This window comes from Cricetulus griseus, chromosome 2, assembly GCF_003668045.3.
Source record: "Cricetulus griseus strain 17A/GY chromosome 2, alternate assembly CriGri-PICRH-1.0, whole genome shotgun sequence".
Lineage (NCBI taxonomy): Eukaryota > Metazoa > Chordata > Mammalia > Rodentia > Cricetidae > Cricetulus > Cricetulus griseus.
Window position 1 is genome coordinate 435,103,942 of NC_048595.1, and position 18,313 is coordinate 435,122,254.

At 38.3% G+C, this 18,313-nt stretch overlaps 1 protein-coding gene across 18 annotated transcripts in view; it reads left to right on the forward strand.

Moving 5' to 3' along the window:
- Mff (mitochondrial fission factor) overlaps positions 1 to 14,449 on the forward strand; it is a 35,439-nt gene extending 20,990 nt beyond the window's left edge. For 10 of the 18 annotated variants that reach the window (XM_035441062.1, XM_027397370.2, XM_035441066.1 and 7 more), the window contains 5 exons: positions 3,939 to 4,100; positions 7,637 to 7,669; positions 9,135 to 9,194; positions 12,634 to 12,718; positions 13,650 to 14,449. In XM_035441062.1, coding sequence (XP_035296953.1) covers positions 3,939 to 4,100; positions 7,637 to 7,669; positions 9,135 to 9,194; positions 12,634 to 12,718; positions 13,650 to 13,781 — 472 coding nt within the window. In that variant the 3' untranslated portion in view covers positions 13,782 to 14,449. The remainder of the gene's footprint in view (positions 1 to 3,938; positions 4,101 to 7,636; positions 7,670 to 9,134; positions 9,195 to 12,633; positions 12,719 to 13,649) is intronic. The other 8 variants (XM_027397372.2, XM_027397379.2, XM_027397380.2 and 5 more) reach the window with 4 other exon arrangements.
- Positions 14,450 to 18,313: the final 3,864 nt, after the last annotated feature.

Genomic DNA, 18,313 nt, shown 5'->3' on the forward strand with positions numbered 1-18,313 from the left:
TTTTTCAACATGAACCTCACAGTTTGAGAAACATCTTTCCTATGAAAACCTGTGGAGAGAGCTCTCCTACTTTGAACTTTCCTTTTAGTGAATTGTGCCAAGTCACTGATTCTCATTTCGTTCTGACATTTACTGGCCATTGTTTACTTAACCCTTATGTGTAAGAGTCTGTGAGCATGAGATAGAGTTGTTACTAATGAAGTAGCATGATAAGCATGAGTGCTTCTTCAGAAGTTTATAACTTGTATTTAAAATACTAAACGAGATTTTGCTATTTTATAACATTAGTAAAAGCAGTTTATTATCAAAGTGTATTTTATTATTTATAAGGCAGTATTTGTTTAAACACCTGACCTTAGTAACTTGCAATATGTTTATATTTTTTACAGTAGCTGACTTGTCAAAAATTAAACAATAAAAACAAAAATGTAACTAAACCTCGGTTAGGTTGTGAGTGGACAGAGGTGAAACCTAACTCCAAAATCACTCTGTCCCTCCTCAGTTGATTCCAGTAGAGGATGTTATAGCTTCTGTTAGAGTGGTAAAGTTATTTTTCTCTGTTGTTGTTGATTGCAATGAAATGTGTTGGTTAAAATGCATATAAGAGTACCTTAAAAAGTTGCTAAATTATTTTCCCAATTCCTAATAAAAACTACTAAATTATTGTTTCTAATTAAGATAATTTTCTCACCTTACAATATAATTAATCAGCTTAAAAGTAGCCCTTCCTATTCTGTTTTTTTGCTGTGTCTAGAAGACTGTCTTGTAAATGAATGAAAAGTTATATTTGTTACCAAGCTTGGAAACTAATTCTTTGAGAAACAGCCAGGAAAAAAAATGTTTTTTTGTTGTTGTTGTTGTTGTTGTTAATCAAATATCTTTAATAGTGTTGATAACTACTTCATGTCATGATCTGAGAAATGTAGCTTGGTAGAGGGCAGACTTGATTGGCATGTATAGGTCCTTGGGTTTTATCCCTGGCACTGGGGGAAAAAATTTTAGGGTGTTGTTTTGTTTTGCAGGACTTAATTTCATCACTTATTGCTCTACATAAATACATCTATTAAATTAGTAAAGATAATGAGTTTTTTTCTTGTTTATGATCATATTACATTTCATATGATCATAGAATCTTAGAATTAGAATACTTAGATTTTTTTACTTTGAATTTATTTTATTTATTGATTTTCCTGATATGCATTAAAATTAATCATTAGTAATATAGTAAGGACCTGTAGATTATTTTAGAATCCAACCTTCTGTTCATTCCATCCTGAGAATTGTTTGCCATTAATCTGAAGTTAGCTTGTGCTTGCCTAGTTTATAAGATGACACCTCCTTCCCTGTGTATGTGCATTCAGATTTCTTTTTCTCCTTTCATTTATTGCTTTTTCTTTCCCCCCTCTTCTTCCCTTCCTTCCACCTGCTCATCTCAGCTATGCTAAGTAAGTACTTTCCCAGTGAATTATGTTCTCAGCCTTTTTTTTAAATTTCAATAATAAATAACTTTATTTTCTTATATTTTAATGGAGAAAAATCCATTCAATTTAGTATAAATTTGGAATCCATCACTTGACATTGTTTCTTTAAGATTATAATTCAAAATACTAAAAATGAATAATACCCTCATTCTACAGCTAGTTTACTTGTTAATGGGCTATACAGAAATGTTCATTAAAGCAGTGCTAATTTGAAACTTGCATAACAAAATTTAATCAGTTTTGCTGCCAGCTTTTTCAAAAATTGTGTTTTTCCCAAACCTGTAAACCAGTGGGTGGTGTACATTGGGACTTCCTTCTTTCCATCTCTCTCAGTTTCTCTGTCCCTGTGTTTCAGCCCCAAGGGAGAAGGCTGACTCCACTAGGAGTTTGTCTGCTGTGAGTCTCAGCCTCACCGCCCCCCCATCCCACTCCCCAGTATCTCCTGGGTACAGTAAATAGTGACACAGAACTTCAGTTTACAATCCTGTTCCTGGTGACAACTGTAAACATGAGCTCAGCCTGGCTTCTTGCATACAGGTGCTTCAGGTCTTCACTGTTCTGTCCAAAGGATGTTTATGTGCAAGCCCCACACATAGGCTGCACCCCACCGCTCTAAGAGTTTTGTTTTGTCTTGGTCCCCAGACTGATAGCTGAGAAACCAGCATGGGACTGATCCAGACCCCATGAATGTGGGTGTCAGTGAGGAGACCTCTGAAATCTATGGGGCCTCTTGTAGTGGATCAATACTTATCGCTACCATAGGAATGGACTTCAGGAGCCTATCCCACATAGAGGAATACTCCCTGAGTCTAGACACATGGGGGTGGGCCTAGGCCCTATCCCAAAGAATATGACAGACTCTGAAGACCCCCTATGGAAGGCCTCACCCTTCCTGGAGAGCAGAAAGGGTGATGGGATAGGTAGGGCGTTAGGGGGGGGGGACAGGGGAGGAGGGGAGGGAGAGGAACCTGGGATTGACAATAAAAAAAAATAAAAAAAAGGGGAAAGAGTTTGTTTGGTTTGCTTAGTTTCTCTCTCTCTCTCTCTCTCTCTCTCTCTCTCTCTCTCTCTCTCTCTTTTTGTTGTTGCTGCTGCTGCTGTTGTAGTTTTGCCCCAGCTATGCTAGGATGTTTATTATGGGATTTGTCAAGTCCTATAGACCAGAATATACAGTGACTGTTTTATGATGTATATATGTATGTATGTGTATGTATATTTAAGATAATACATTGATATATTTTTCCCCAGAAGACTGCCAGTCTCTACTGACATCTAAAAACTTCAGTTTGTCTTGACATCATTAGGCCAAGTTCTAGAATTTTTGTACATGCCAAGGTTTGGCTTATATTTTTCTCTTCTAGTCTTTGGAAAGTACGGTTTTCATATTTATTACACCTTTCTCTTTAGATCATATTGATATTGCAAGTTATAAAGTTAGAGGTTGTGTTTAATTTTTGAAACTCTTAGGATATTAGGTAACTTTCCAGAATTGTCCTACATTTTTAAAATTTTAGTTTCCAGAATAGGGGAAAAGATTACACAGAAGATTTTTTTCCTGTTTGCAGCCGTTCATCAAGGTTCTGCTTTTTTCTTTCCAATGTCATACACAAAGATTAAAATTAGCCTAGCTTTGGTGGTTCATGACTTTAATTCTCACTGAGACAGAGGCAGACAGATCTCTGAGTTTGTGGCCAGCCTGGATTACATAGTTTCAGGCCAACCAGGGTTACATAATGAGACCCTGTCTCAAAAACAACAAACAAAAATTAAAAACAAGATTACCCTAATGTGCTTTGTTCTTTGAAACTATTGAACCCTCGACTTAGAGTTATGGTCTTCTTTCTGTAAAAGGAAAAATCTCAAGGCCATGAGTCAGTTAAATGCTCCGATCTTAAACAGCTCTCTGAAGATACCAACACAATTAAAATGCAACTAGAGCTCTCTGGGGTTTTAGCTCATCATTTAATTTATTTCCCATCATAAACTCAGCTTGTTTCATTGTCTTTGTGAAGTATTTGAAATGGTGTCTTTATGGAATCATGCTGGATTCATGTGTTTAGATGTTGATATTTACATACAGAATTCTGTGTCCCACTCTTTATCATCTGTAAGTCATGTGCAGTGCTGATTCTTAGGTGTTTGTTTTATTGAATTGACACAGATGAATGATACTGAATAAACAGTGCCTCCTTTGTCTGATACCAAGCCCTGATGTGAGCACACATTGCTGGATTCTTGCCTCCTGTTCTTCTGCTTAGTTTGATCACTGGTGTTACCTCCTGGCTGCTTTGTAAAAACAATTCCAAGTGTTTTTAACTTCTTCTGTTTGTTCTCTTGGTAGATTGAGGGTGGGAAGCATGGGCAAGAAAACAGATTAAAAACTGCTCTGTCTGCTGAAGTTTTATGAAAATCTGACTTGAGTGTTTTTCTCTTCATTTGCTGTGCTTATGTGAACAGTGTGACACCATCGCCACCACAGGCTCCTCGGGTCTGTCCTCCCCATATGCTACCTGAAGATGGAGCTAGTCTTTCCTCTGCCCGTGGCATTTTGTCGCTTATCCAGTCTTCCACCCGTAGGGCTTACCAGCAGATCTTGGATGTGCTGGATGAAAATCGCAGGTGACTGGCCGTCAGTGGCTTTGCCGCTTTGTTGCATATGTTTGGGCTCCTTATTTAGTGGACTGTGGTGCTGTCTTTTTTGTTTGCTCCTTTTAGTCTGTAAGATGCAATGGTTTGAAATGGCTTGCTTGTTTTCTTTTCATTTGAAATGATTGTCCAAAATTCACATTTCACAAGATTATATTAGCTTTCCCTTAGCTGTGGAAGGCATTTAGTTCTGCACATAAGAAGTATAACAACTTTTTTCAAGGGCTTTGCTGGCCTATTCTAAGTGTTTGAGTCCACTTGGAAATATGGTAAAGGGACTATTATTGGACTGAGTGTGACATCTAGGACTTTTGCATACTATGTCTTCAGTCTTTTGATTTAATTACCTATACTAGTGGTAGGAGTGAAGTAATGAAGCAGGTAGGAGATGTTGCTGTGCTCCCAATACACTTTCCTAAGAGCTGTGGATACTAGAAATTCTGTGTGCTATTACCGTTTTTTAGATAATGCTGGTATTTTTAAATATATTTATAGGTAATACTTCACTTTTGAACATCTCCAAGTAGTATCATTAGAATTCTACTTCAGCTTGTTTAAACAAGTAATTTTTTTTCACTCATTTAATATACCTTTGTTCTTTGCTTCGTTAGCTTACAGTATTTTAAAAAGATGGAATCCCAGAGCTTTGTTGACATCATATGGGACAGTCAGATAAGCTTCACTCCAGCTCTGAGCTTTGGTCTAGTGGCTTTGAAAGTTGGCGTTTGCATTTTTGTCTTCATTTTATTAGACTGTCAGTGTTTGCAGTTTTGAAGGAATCCCAATAAATTAAGCCTTAATTTCTTAACCTGATGTGTCTGGCTTGCTCAGAACAAATTTGTTCTTGCTGCGCCTTTAGTCCTCCCAGAACCAGCTCTTCACCTGCGCCAAGAGTGTCTGGACACTCTTGTTGTTGATCCAGGGCCTTCTCTGTCTCCCCAGGTTAACATAGCGATGTATGTATATTGGGCCATAGAACTTCACACTATAGTGAAAAAAGCTTTAAGGCCTGTGGCATCAAAGACAAATTATATAAATACTGTACATGTATATAGAAATATACTTTTAGTTGTTGGTTTGTTGCTTTTCCTTCAAGGGTTTAGAGTCCCTTTTCTGCTCTCTGAAGCTTCGTGGACTCTTGACTGTTTGGAAGCGAAGCAGCAACAGGGTTGGTTCAGAAGGAGCGGTGTAGTTAGAGGGAATCTCTCATTCATTCTTGATTCCTCCACTCAACAGCTAGCTGCATGCTGGCCTTAAGCAGATAACTTTGGTCTCTTCTCTGGACCTCCTTTTCCTCATCTATTGAGACGGTGAAGAGGGATTATACTTGGCTGCCTAGATTCTTGAGACAAGTCTTCTGCCCTTCACCATTACTTAAAATGTGGGGCTAATGGCTTCAGAGTGCCTTCTTGGTACAGGTGGAGATCCTTGGAGATAATGAACAGAAAGCATTGAACTTAGGAGCGCAAATTAGTAAAGGCTGTTTCCACCTTCGTCTTTCACAGCATTTTTCTCCACCAGACAGTTATCTTCTTTAGCCTTCTTGTTATAGTAACTCCTTAGGAGAGATTGCATTCATGGGTCAGAATTTATCATGTCTGGTGCTATTGTAGTGAAGACATCTGGATGAAAAGCCATATGTAGGTGATATCACCTACTAGATGACAGAGCTACAGTCCACTGTTAATATCCCACCTTTTGCCAGCATATTCACAGCTCAGATGCAGTGATGTGGCACTTGGAGAAGTGTGAATTTTTTTCTCTATGGTGAGAAAAAAAAAATTGCTTAAAGTTCAAACATACAAAATCTGAATCTTACCCATGTAAAGTTTGTATGCTTTTACTATGAAAAACTACTTGGAACATTAAGTGAATTCATAGTTTATTTTTTACATTATAATAACTTAATGACTTCAAAATTATCATGTTAATCCAAATAAACTTTCTCAAATTGAAGAAATATCTAGCTGTGGTGGCTTATACCTTAATTCCAACACTTGGGAGTCTGAGGCAGGAGGATTGCCCAGAGCTCAAAGCTAACCCTAGGGTACAGAATAGAACTTTGAGTCAAAAATCAAAAAAGAACTGGGCATAGTGGCTATGCCTTTAATCCCAGCAGCACTCAGGATACACGGATGCCAGATGCCCATGAGTTCCAGGCCAGCCAGAGCTACATAGTTTCCAGATAAATTCCATTACTTTGTGACCTTGGATCCCAGAGAGTGAGGTTCTACTCAGCCTCACCAGTACTTTCATTACCGACAAGGGTTTGGATTTTTTGGCTTTGTTTTAATTGTACAAAGTTTAATCAGAATCTTAAATGCCAAATCAGTTTTTCTTTCTGCTAAAGAAGAGGTTGGCCTGATTTTTCAAAAACATGGGAATGTGAAATTTGGATAATGTTCTACTTGCATGATTATAAAATAATACTGCTTATCCAGTTTCAGCGCTTTTGTGTTCCTTGCTGTTCATCATTTTTTTCTTTTCTGTGTTATTGCTCTTGGCCATTGTGTTAATGCAATATCTTTGCCCTTAGGACTGCACATTAAATACAGCGAATGTAAACCAGAACTGTTTGTCAGAAAAAGCAAGAGCTTCCTGTTTGTTTTTTATTGTAAAATGATTCAGATTCCTACTTTCTCAGCATAAGAACTATTTTTAGTTTGTACATTAAGTGGCACTGTATGCTGTACTGTGTGTGTTTTCTACTTCTGGTGAACTTGGTCCAGGTAATCTAAACAGTTAAGCACAAAACCAAGTGAATTCCTAGGTACTGTTATAAAAGTTCATTCACACAAGTTAGTGCTGAGCATTGGAAAACTGATCAAAACATCAGGAACAAGTACCAGATGTTCTTTGCCCAGTTGACAGCAGTAAAGCACTGTTAAGATTTGTCTTTTTCTGGGCAGAAATTTCCCATCTCTTCTATATTTGCTAGAGCTGTATATCTCATTCTCAGTGTCAAATATAACATCTTCTAGAGAAACTTAGTGTTACATGTAAAACGTTAAGTGTTAATATATGAGTTGTGCATAAACTTTTGTGGTGTGGCTTTGGTTAATTTTAGCTTTTCTTTAGCAGGTTGTACTAGTTTTTGAATGAGTAGAATAAGAAACCAATATATGAATGGTTTCTATTTTTGGCAAGTATTCATAAAATATGTAACATGGAAGACCGAAGTTCATAGGGTACCTACTTTTTCTTAAAAATGCTTAATTCTTGGTCCTCCAGTCAACTTGCTTAGTTAGTATAATAGTTGATATTTTTATAGAAAAGAAATGCATTATCTTAATTTAGACCATGTATTTACTCAAAAATGTCAGTATACAAATTGATACTAAAATTTGGTAGTCTTAAATTTCCTTCCCTTTTGCCATTCTAATTACAAAATACACTATTCAACTATTTCTTTTAACATTAAATCATTCTTATGGTAGAAACTGGTGCTTGAATGAAATTTCTAATTTTGCCAAATACCTGTCTAATTTACTTTATGTATCAATTGCCAGTGTGAGAAGACAAAATGAGATACGTTGTGAAAGGTAACTGTATTGTTTCTCGCTCTGCATTTGTAAAAGGGAAACTCTGTGGTGGAATATGTTCAATATGGCAGATCATTTTGGCCATATTAACACACTCTTTAAAAACCTTTAGGAAGCCAACCAGAGTGGCTTCATTTCATTAGTTGCATAGTTTTTATTTCACAAACTAGAAGTTAGTAAGACTTAAAAACCTATCTGAAGGATATATGATTCATCAGTGTTCTATAGGGAGCCATTTTATTCTGGGCTCCAAAGGTACCCTTAGGTACTGGTAGTCACTTTAGGGCACACAGAGACTCAGCATTAAATTTCCCCTTTAGAAACTGAATTGTTTAAAAAAAAAATCTATTAGAGCTATGATTGTAGAGCAGTTGAAGTGCTTGATTAGCATTGAAAAGACCCCAGCTTTGCACCCCAGCTCCATGTGAAGAAAGGTGTGGAGGCAGGAGGATCAGAAGTTCAAGGTCATCCCAGCTCCATAGAACTTGGAGCCAATGTGTTGTATGAGACCTCATGTCAAAGAAAAAAAAATTAAAAGCAGAAAAAAGTAGTGGTTTATATCCCACAACTGTAACAACGTCAGAAAAGGATAGAACATGTGTTTCTAAACCCTATGGTGCTTGTCATTATAGGTAGAGTGAGGCAAGCCTCATTACTTAGAAAAGTGTCCCTACGTGGGCCCTCTCCTCATCTCTGATATTAAAGACAGTTGACCAGTGGAGGTTTAGAATATGTTTCTTGATTTTAGCAAATTTAATTGGGTAGGTTCTAACTTAACCAGGTAGAAGACTAATTGTCCTCTCACACCAAAGCATGTGCTGAGACTAATGAAAAAGCCCCACAAAGTTTTCCAGTGCTACCTTGGTCCTCATGCAACAGCCCTGGATGTCACTCGTGGTTGTCTCAAGCTCAGATGCACTCACATACTCATTGCACTTCTGAGTCTCCCTAGATTTTTTCAGTTCTCTTTTTTTCTGCTTAGTAGTGTTTGAACGGGACACAGCTGCATTAAGACATAAGGCTTATTTGACTAATCAGAACTAATGAAGCAAGAGGGAAGGAATTGTGGGCAGTGGGTATTTCTTTAATATTTATGAGCAACCATGATCATGCAGGTGCTGCTAACAGGTTTATATGTTTTAAAAGCGACTAGCGGCTTTGTTTTTCCAATCGGAAAAGAGGAATTATACTTTCTAAGCAGCACCATAGAGAATTACATGTTGGTGCTGTTTTGTCATGTTATTTCTTTTGTGTTTTCTTAATTATGAAGTGTTAAATTATGAATGTCATTTAAAATGGGGAGGACACATGAGACAAGGATTTTCAAAGCATTTGAGGGATATTATATTGTACTGAAGCATACAATATAATCCTATCTGACATTTATTTGTCTTGTTTTTGCTTTATTTTTGTACTTCTCTGTTTCCTGATTCTGTCTTGTGTCTTCTGCAAAAACCTGCCCTAGACCTGTGTTGCGTGGTGGGTCAGCTGCCGCCACTTCTAATCCTCATCATGACAACGTCAGGTAACTTGAGACTTTGTGATTACCAAAGGACACACATATTTCATGGAGCTTGTATTGTGCAGGACATCATAATGCATGCAATAGCCATGATTGTATACATGTATACAGCTTAGGCCTCTGCAGCTTTCTCTTAGGAGAAATTCTATGTCTTGCTAAGAATGGGGATGATAATTAGTTCTTACATTTGTCCACCAGAGTATGAGAACATTGTAAAATAATTAAAATTATGATTAGGTATTGTGGCACATGCCTTTAATCCCAGCACTCAAGAGGCAGAGGTGGGTGGATTTCTGTGATTTTGAGGCCAGCCTGATCTATATAGTGAGTTCCAGGCCAGCCAGAGCTACATAGTGAGGCCCTGTCTCAACATCCCTCCCAAAAAGATTATGGCATAGTGTGATAAGAATATCCTGTATACTTTATAGTAGTATTTTAGTAGCTTTATAAGGAAACATGCTAAAACAGAGAAATTATATAATCTTAAATCTTGTCTTATGTATATAACTTTTTATCATCTGTTGATTTGAGCCTTTGTCTCTTGTATTTACCCTTCTCATATTATCAGATATGCTTAGGCCAAGTCATGAAGGGACAAGGAGTGGCAGGTATATGTGTGCTTTCAGGGGCCAACATCTTCAAGTAGTTCCTCTGTCTTCTGCAAGAACACAGAAAACAGATGCTGTCACTAATCATATGCTATCACTCTAATTTTCCAAGCCAGCTTTAAGTAGAATTGTGCTGTCACAGTGTGTTTCTCTTCTTCAGAAGAGACTGGCATGTTCCTAAGCAAGAGAACAGGGAACCATCCATTTGCTGTTAATCTCGTCCATGTTGCCTTGATGGTCCCTGACCACTGTGTTTAACTCATTTCTTCTGCATCTTAATTTAGGCCACACTAGTTTCCCTGATAGTTTTCTAGGTGTTTTTAATCCCTTTAACTTTCTGTGAAGGTGTTTTCAGTGAGTGGTATGGCAGCATTGTTAGAGTTTTTAGTTCTGAGAGATACAGTTTTAGTTTAAAATTATTTCATACTTTTTTTGTTTTAAATTGAAGATGACATGTGCTTTTTTACAAATGAAAAATTATCTTTATAAAACTGGTTGATTCAGGTTAAAATGATAATTTTTTCATGTATACTTCGTTTCTTTGTAAAGGTTAGTTAGTTCCCTTTGTGTGGTGTGTGTGTTGATGTGTATGAGCATGTCTGTTCCTTTACCTTGTGTATGGCAGGGGGTGGGAGGTACCTGTGGGTCAAGTGCATATGTATACAGAGGCCAGAGGTCAGCCTTGAGTGATGGATCCACCTTGGGTCTTGAGACAGGGTCTCTTACTTTGCTTGCCAAGTTGGCTTGCCAGCAAACCACAGGAATCCTCCTGTCTCTGCCTCCCCAGCACTGGAATTACAAGGATGTTCCACTGTGCCCAGCTTTCTTATTTTTAACATGGGTTTGGGTCCTCGCCTTTGGACGGTAAGCATTACTGGCTAAGTGTCACCCAGCCTTGCATTCACCTTTGATACTGGTGCTGGTATTCTTTGATAGCCCCCTCCAGTTATTCATCTCATGTGTGATTGTGGGGAAATAGAAAAGTTTTATTATTTTGAGCATAATATGTAGAAAAGAAAAATCTTTGACTCATGTTTTTCCCCACTAATATTTAATAATTTGTGGGGGCAGGTTGTGTTATTGAGGTTCTAAGGACAAACCTGGGGACTTGCACATGTAAGCAAGTGTTCTACTGCTGAGCTACACTCCTAATCCTCATGATTCTGCTTTAGTATTTATGAGTAGTTTGCTCAGCTTATACACTCACAGTTCCATTGTCTACTTAGGAACTGATGAAGTTTCTCCTAACTGATGAAGTTTATTCTAAGTATTTTAAGACATGTTGTTTCTAAGAGGGAAAGCATAGCTAATGTAAACCATCTTACTTGGCCATAAGAGAATGTACAAGTCGGAGATTGCTGTAGATTATCTAAAACGGTACATGCCATTGATTATTTAAGGGGTTTTTAACATTTGAAGGAGTAGAACTTTGTGTATAGACACACTAGCATGCCTGAATGAAATATATAATTCTACTTCATATCCCTTTATGTAAGGTTATGTAGGGGAGTTGCTGGGAATATTAAAGTAGATGATCCATGTGCCAACTCTGTGTAGCTTACATAGGAATAACTTAATTTTAGTTATAGTCTACTCTTGTAAAAAGGCTACCATGTCATTTCACTAAAATAACCATATAGAGCATAAACTAGATACAAGTGTAAATAAATTGTACTGTGTATAAAATATATCTCAGTAAAAGTGTTCATTAAAATGAATTTTAAAATGTAGAAACCTGGTGCTGGGGAGATGGCTTAGCAAGTTAAGAGTGCTTGCTGCTCTTGCAGAGTTCTCGGAGTTCGGTTCCCAGCACTTGTCTGGACAGTTCATAATCACCATCAGTAACTCCAGCTCCAGGAAATCCAGTGCTGTCCCCTGGCTTCCTCATGTACCCATCTGGAATATACTCAGATACATACACACACACACACACACACACACACACGCACGCACGCACGCACGCACGCACGCACATATCAAAGTTTCATGTTTTCATAAAAATGTAGAAACCCAGACAAATGGAGGAAATGACATTTCTACCTACTTAATCTTTTTTTTTTTTTATTTTAAAATGCCAGGCTTGGTGATCCATGTTTGTAACCCCAACACTTGGGAGGATGAGGCAGGAGGATCAAAAGTAGATGGCCATTTAGCAAGTTTGAGACCATCTCTAAAATGCCACTGTATTCCCAAGTCAGTGCCCTTTTAGATATGAATACTTTTAACAAAAGTACTATTTAATGTTCTTTCTCTGCATTGTGTTGGTGATTTTTCAGCATTATTATTTTATATGCGGTCTCTAATAAGCCAGTTCTGTAGCTAAGTGTAGCTACAAGAGATTTAGAAGATTGTAAACTTATTTTTGTGGGAGAATACGGTAAAGAGTAAGTGGAAATCAGAAGTGGAAAAATAGCAAAAGAAAGGCAGGCAAAAGTGGAAAAGTAATATATGATGAGTCTTTGTCTATAGTTGACTTTGTATTCCCTGACATTGAGTCTTTGTCTACAGATTGATGTGTTGACATGGCTCATATATAACTCTTGTGTGTCTTTGGCCATTCTCAGGCCTTTTCAAACAGGGATCTTTCCTTTAACATTGCTGCATTTTCTGTCTTGAAAAAAAGTATCTAGGAAGAGTTTTTTCTCATCTTTCCCAGCATCGTAGGTACTCAGCTTAAGCTACTTTTCCTTATTTGTGTCAATTCAAATGGGAAATGCTTATTTATATTATTAAGAATGAGTTTTTTGAATACTTCTTTGAGTAGTATACAACACAACACATGACTTGACTATTACTCTTAGTTTTTAACTGTGTTTCAATATCTTATCTGCTAGGTATGGCATTTCAAACATAGATGCAGCCATTGAAGGAGCATCAGATGACATGACTGTGGTGGATGCAGCTTCGCTAAGACGTCAGGTAATTACCGCCCCAAATAAGAGACCACCTAGACCTATCTCTGTGAAATACTTTAGAGTAATATTTGCATAATTTTAGTATTTTCTCTGCTATAGATCCCATGAATTCAGGTTATCTAATAAGCCATAATTGATTTTCTCAGATTTATCAAAGAATTGTTAAACCATTATTCAAGTGCTTTTGACCAACGTAAAACATTACTACCAAAATGATTGATATAATCTGGAAAGCATCAAAGAATTTTGATGTACTAATAAACCAATCTAGTCCTGAATTGTGTGTTTTGCTTTTGCTATATGGACAATCACTTTGGGGACCTTTGTTACTGTGCACAATTTCTTCATTTTAGAAACCACTACTTTGAGCTTTCCCACTGCCATAAGCCCCATCTTGTAACTGTAGTTCTCATGTGCTTATTTTTAATATGCATTTCTGCTGTCTTTATACAGAGGCATTCCCATTCAGGAAAGGCATATTTGATATTTTGATTATGTGTGCCAAATGCATACCAGAGGACCCACCATAATAGGTCTGTCTGGGTATTAGAGCACACTGAGAACACAGTTGTTCAAGTCTAAAACTAAACAACTGAGGCTCATGGAGGAGGCAGTGAGGAGCAGGTATCCTGAGCTCCTGCTGGAATAGACACCCCCCTGTTGCCACCAGAAGAGCATAGTGCAATAGTGTCCTTACACATGCCCTAATTCACATTTACAGAATGGCAATGGAGAGGCATATTTAATCAGTTTAATCTCTTGTGGGTGGTATTTTGTTTTCTGTTTATAGTTGCACTTATCTTATCCAAATGGAACTTTCTATGTTATAATTTCTTTGACAAGTTAATGTACGATTTTTTAAAAAATCTGATTGCAAAAAGAAAAATCTGATTGCTGTATGCATTAGTACTATTTTGTATTTGTCTTTCACTTAGATTATCAAATTAAATAGACGTCTGCAACTTCTAGAAGAGGAGAATAAAGAACGTGCTAAAAGAGAAATGGTCATGTATTCAATTACTGTAGCATTCTGGCTGCTTAATAGTTGGCTGTGGTTTCGACGCTAGAGGTAACCTCAGCATTCACATATATTGTCTCAACACCTGGAAATATAAAGGATTTGCAAACTCCATTGTTTCTGTCTTTGCATTGTATGCCGTTTTATAGTCCAAGCCCTGAAAATGTATTTCTTCCAGAAAACAGGGGCCTGTTCTGTTACTGATCTGCATTCAGCCAGTTTTGCAGTGGCACCTACACTCTCGCCTTTTGCATGTTTTGTAAATAGGCTGTAGGTTTGTTTGTTTGTTTTTAAAGAAAATCATTTTTTGGGCCTCATCAGTCTGTACAGCTAATTCTCTAAAAAGAAATGACAGTCGTAAAGAATGAGTTTAGAAAACTATCTGTAAAAGAAAACAGTGTTTCTCAGATGATTAACCCATTTCTTTGACAGATGCTTTTTGTATCTGCATCACAATATTAATGCTTTTGAAGTCATAGTCTGGTGCATCACTTAAGAAAAACCAAGCCACCTAACTCTTCTTGATACCTGTACAGAGGACGTGTAAAAACTCCTAATGATTCAGCAGGTTATCTGTGTGCAATATGTTGTTCTGATTTTCTTCTTAAGTTTTCTATAAAATATGTTTTTACCAAGTCCATGTGTGAATGATTTAAAAAAACTAAAAAAAAAAAATGAGGTATAAATGTAGTGTACTTAATAAACTGTCAACCAAAACAATGTCTATGGAAAGATTTATTTCATCAAATGGTGCTGTGGGCTGAATATCTTATTAGAGTCTTCCTGTCCAAGGAGCAAGTAGGGCATTAGTGACCTTCAAGTCACAAGAGCCTCCTGGGATTCTCTGATCTTTACCCCTCCCTGTGCTGGGCTTGTTGGCACTGTAAGTGGCTTGCTAATTTATTGTATCTATGAAAGAGATTCAGGTTTTTAAGACAAGACAAAAAACCTTTATAAAATTGTGTCCTTCTCATTGTAATATTTGCTTGTTAATACACTAAATCTCAGAAAAAATAGATACGAGTAAAACCAAGGTTTAGGAGTCTTTAATATTCAAAAGTATATTTCTTCTCATGAGCAGGAGGGACTCAGCAAGGTGCAATATTCTTTATACATCATCAGTAATCTTTGCACCAAGAGGTTGAAGGGAAGTCCTAAGATTTAGGTATATTTCACATTGATGTTCTTGCTTCCCCAGTAATCCAGGAGGAAGGTTCCTTCTTGTACTTAGATTAGTGTGACTTTGATAATTAAATGTATAACTTCTTTTGCTGAGCAGGCATGAAAAAGAGTTCACCAAAAGCAACTCCTGGGAGATTGCTACAAAAGCTGTTATTTTCCCTGATGACTGTTACAAAGAACTGGAACATTCTTAAATAGGATGTCCTACAATATTTAGGAAAAAGTTAATTACCCTGGGGGTGGGAGGCATGGGAAGGGGTATTAAGAGGAGCAAATTCAATCCTAGTCAGGATAGTCAGAAAATATTGTGTAGATACTTGAGCAGAGGCATAAGGACATATGGACTTGAGCAGAAGACTAAGATTCCAGGGACTGGGGGAGGGGTGCGGGGGCAGAAGGATATAGTTAGGGCTAATGAGCATCAAAAAGCTAAGAAGAGCAGAAATGATTACACCACCTTCAGAATTCCAACACTTGTCTTTCTGCTTCTGGAAATATTTTAGAAGCTTTTTCTGTATTTGAGGAATTGACAGGTGGAGGGCAGTGGTGTGGGAGAGAAGAAAGCATATTAAATAATGAGGACACTGGGTTGGCAAGATGACATAACAGGTAAAGATGCTGTCTTTGGACCCTGGGACTTGAGTGTGAAGCCGAGAACTGACTCCTGGAAGCTGTCTTCTGACTTCCACAGCATGGTGGTGGCACACACACATCCACACCCATCAGAAGCACACAAGTAAGTGTGTTAATGTCAAAAAAAAAAAGTTTTAAACAAAGAGGGTTATAAAAAGTTGTACTGAGGAAGAAGAACTTGAGATACATGATAAAAACGAGTTTTAGATTGAAAAACCTTACAAATACGTTCTAAAATGAGATTGATTGAACTCAGAGATAGGAATGCAAGTTAAGAAACATTGGTTTTTACAAATGACTGCTTTTAGTGTTGAGTGGGAAAGGGTACCTGTTCATTAGTATGCTGACAAGCATTTGCTAGTTTGAATACCAAATCAAGGATCAAATGCCCTCAAAAGATGCTAAGTTCAGGTGGCCTGTGGACTTTAGGTATTCAGTTTGTAGCACCAGTTCCCATAAGACCTAAAGAGCAAAGAAGTAGCCTGCCAGTCAGAGGTCTTTTTTTTAGATTTAAGTCTCTTTTTCTGACTGAGGAGTTACATGGACTCATCACTCCTTTCCAGGGTGATGAGAAAAGTCTTAAGACCCATCTCAGATCCTAATTTGTTCAATCAAGTACAGGGATCTGTTTTCATTTCATGTCTATTAGCAGTCTGATAATAATTAGTAAGCACTGTCTTCACTAATGTCTGGGAGCTGAAAATATTCATTCAGCAGAATACTTACCTTGGCACTACCTTGTATCAGGTCCTCTGTGCTATGCACGATCACACCAGAAGTTAGTAAAATATGAAGCTTGTGGTTTGGTGTGGGACAGTACGATGTAGCAGTGTAAGGATTACACATGAAAATGTTAGCACCAGGACTGACTGGAGAGATGGCTCAGTGGTCATGAGCCCTGGCTGCCCTGACTGAACAAACACCCAGGTTCAATTCCCAGCTCCTATGTGGTGGCTCACAGCCATCTGTAATCCCAGTCTGGGGACCTGACTGCCTCCTCTGGCAGTGCACACACCTAATATACAACAGACTTACACCCAGGCAAATACCCATACTCAAAAAGAATTGTGCTAAATTCTACGGAGAAGCATTGTCACAATGAGTGTCCTCAGCAAGAACCACTTGGGATGCCTGGGGGGGGGGTTGTCTTGATTGTGACTCTGTTAATTAGTATGGGGAGGCTTTTCTTAATTGTTGACTGGACAGACCCCACACACACACACACACACACACACACACACACAAACACACACATACACACACCCCCAGCATGGTCTCCTGGATTATGTAAAGTGGGGGAAAGAGCTGAACACAAGTAAGCGTTCATCCTCCTGCTCCCTGACCAGATGCAATGTGACCAGACACATCATAGGCTCCTGCCTCACCTGAACTTCTGCAGTGGTGGGCTGCCTTAAACCCTTTCTCCTTACGCTGCTTTGTCAGGGTATTTTAATGCAGCAACCGGGAAAAGAAACTAAGAGGAACCTGCTCATCCTTGTGTGGTTTGACAAATAACCATGATGTACTGAAGAGTGAAAAAGACTGAGCCAGAGATAAGACACTGGGGACGGGGAGGGGGAAATAGGAGATAAGGACCGGGATGAAAGGTCTTACTAAGAAGCACAAGTGGGAAAAGATGTTGAAAGGATGGATGGGAAGGAGTGGTTCCTGATCTTTTAAATTCTATGGTAGAAAGACAGACCTTTTTCAGGAGAACTTCCTGGTAAGAATGTCCTGTGACCCAGCACTCGGGAGGCAGAGGCAGGTGGATCTCTGTGAGTTCGAGGCCAGCCTGGTCTCCAGAGTGCCAGGATAGGCTCCAAAACTACACAGAGAAACCCTAACTCAAAAAACAAAACAAAACAAAACAAAAAAAAGAGTATGTCCTGTGATAGTGGACAAAGGAGATTAAGTATCCTGTGATCATGTACACAGAAACTGTAAGAATGTCCTATGATCGTGTACACTTGAGACTAAGAATATCCTGAAGCTAAGCCTTAAGTGTTACTAGGTGTGTGTGTGTGGGGGGGGGTGGTTTAGTTAGAAGGTCTTCATGCAGTTTGTGCTAGAAAAAGGCTTCCAGATTCTGAATGTGCTCATTTATTTGAATGGTTATAATTGGTATTTCAGTTACCATCAAATTTTTTTTTAAGATTTATTTTTATTTTATGAGTATTTTGCCTGCCATGTAAACAAGTGCATGTGAGCCTGGTGCCCACTGAGGCCAGAATAGGGCACTGGATCCCCTGGAATTTGGATTAGAGACCGTTGTAAGCCACCATGTACATACTGGGAACTGAACCCAAGTCCTCTGCAAGAGGAGCAAGTACTCTTAAATGCTGAGCCATCTATCTAGCTCTCTTCAAAAATGACTTTCTAAGATTGATGGGTTGATTTGTATTTGTGTATGCACAGTTGCCCTGAAGTCTAGAGGAGGGCACTGGATCCCTGGGAGCTGGAATTTCAGGCTGCTGTGGGATGCCAGTGTGGATGATGGGAACCAAACTTCAGTTCTCTGTAGGAACACAAAGTGCTTACTTACCCAATGAGCTATCTTTCCAAACCACTTTCAAAATCTTAAGGCTGTAGTGGCATTTTGTTTCTGCCAATAGTTTCAGAGTCTTAGGGCTTCGGTATGTGGACATGATCCCTTATAAGGCAGGGGTGTCACTCGAGCTGTCTTGGGTGACAGGCTGAGGCCTGACCATCACCTACATCACAGCATCCTGTGCCTCCAAGGGCAGAAGACCCCTGCTAAGCTTTATT